Raw genomic sequence first — 1,672 nt, forward strand, 5'->3', positions numbered from 1 at the left:
TTCACCCCCTTGCCAAGAGGCACTGGAATCGAGTCATCAGTCTCGCTTCGGAAATGGATTGCAATCAGACGACGGAAAAAGCCCACAAGATCCGCGAGGCCGTTCACCACACTGCCCCATGCAAATCCTGGAAAAAAAAATAAAATCAAAACGAGTTATTTCATAGGGGAGGGGGGGGAGGGGAGTATTTTACCAGTAGAACTTTTCCTAATAGACTTCCTAATAATAACAGGTTGAAATTATTCGTTCATTTTTATTTGTTCATAACGTGATCAATATTGTCACGATAAATTTATTATCTGCGATTTATTGTTTGCACAAAAAATGACCATTTCTCATTAACAGTAGTAATGATTTACAGAAAATTCAATTTTTGCCATCCCATATCTCTCTCTCTCTCTCTCTCTTTCTCTGTCGATAATTAAAGTTCATTAAGTTTTAATTATTCCTCAGTTATGCCTTCTGGCTGTTGAGCTTGAATGCATTTCACACGACAAGTTGAATACAGCTACTTTTATAAAGTCGTTGAATAGAGGTGGTGATGTTTGTGACTACTAGCTGCGGATGATCAACTATGCGCTTCAACTTGGACATAATTCACATATCCTAGAGCAGTGTTTCTCAACCTGTGTCAGCGCACGCCCCCCTTAATAAAAGTTCGGCAGTTAATGCCCCCCCTCTAATAAAAAGTAGTACGGTATGTATTCAGTGTACGCAAAGCAACATTTTGCTTCATGGTTGCATCAAGCCAAGCTAGTTTCCACAGTAAAACATTCCTGAATGATTCACAATAAAAATTTAATGAGAATATTGACAATGCTTATTTGCGACTAAGTTGTCTATTCTTGGTGGAGTGGGTGATAAGGTACATCGCAGGTCGCTCTCAACGTTTAGCCTGTTTCGATGTTGCGTATTAAGCGTCATGAGAGCTGAGAATCCCGTTTCACAAAGGTACGTTGAGGAAAAAGGAACCAATATACGTAAGCTTTGTGAACTTATTTTAGGATATTCTGCTTGTAACTTCACCCAGAAGTTTTCTAATGGCATACTTTCAAAGCTGTCTTTAGCTAGGTTGTTGAATTGCAATTCAATGGCTTCTTCTTGAAGATCGTGTGAAAGGTCTTCGACATTAACTAAAAATGGATTTCTCACAAGTTTATAGATCAGGTTTTGAGGTTTCACGTCAGGAAAATAGTGAAAATCTCATCTTGTAGCTTCTAGTGCCCTTTCATTTTTCTTTTCAAACTTGCTGATACATTTATCACTGAAAAGCTCGTTGAGTCTTGAAAACCATGCTAAATTTCCTCTTTCAACTTGTTTTAACCATAAAGAAATTTTTGCAATGAAGCCTTGAACAATATCATAATGATCCATAATATTCGCGTTTGCTCCTTGCAGTTTCAAATTCAGTGAATTCAGTGCTTCAAATATATCTGCAAGATATGCCAGGCTAAGCTGACAATGTTCACTTTTGAAACCTCGACACACTGCGCCTCTTCCTCGTTGCTCCCAAAACTCTGTCACTGCTTCTCTCATATTCACAGATCCGACCAGAATGTTTCCTTTTGATAACCAACAAACTTCTGTATGATATATAAATGTCATGTGACATTATTAATGTATAAATAGCGACAAGATATCCAGTGTTCATGGACTGCTTGTTACATTTTGA

The 1,672-nt window shown here is 37.9% G+C and overlaps 1 protein-coding gene across 1 annotated transcript; it reads right to left on the reverse strand.

Moving 5' to 3' along the window:
* Positions 1-798: 798 nt before the first annotated feature.
* Tsp_13303a (zinc finger protein) lies at positions 799-1,583 on the reverse strand (the record flags this gene model as incomplete). Its single annotated transcript, XM_003368617.1, has 2 exons — positions 799-1,133; positions 1,257-1,583. Coding segments are annotated over 2 exons (662 nt in total), but the record flags the coding sequence as incomplete, so codon positions are not given.
* Positions 1,584-1,672: the final 89 nt, after the last annotated feature.

This window comes from Trichinella spiralis, assembly GCF_000181795.1.
Source record: "Trichinella spiralis strain ISS 195 chromosome Unknown Scfld2167, whole genome shotgun sequence".
In the NCBI taxonomy this organism is placed as follows: domain Eukaryota; kingdom Metazoa; phylum Nematoda; class Enoplea; order Trichinellida; family Trichinellidae; genus Trichinella; species Trichinella spiralis.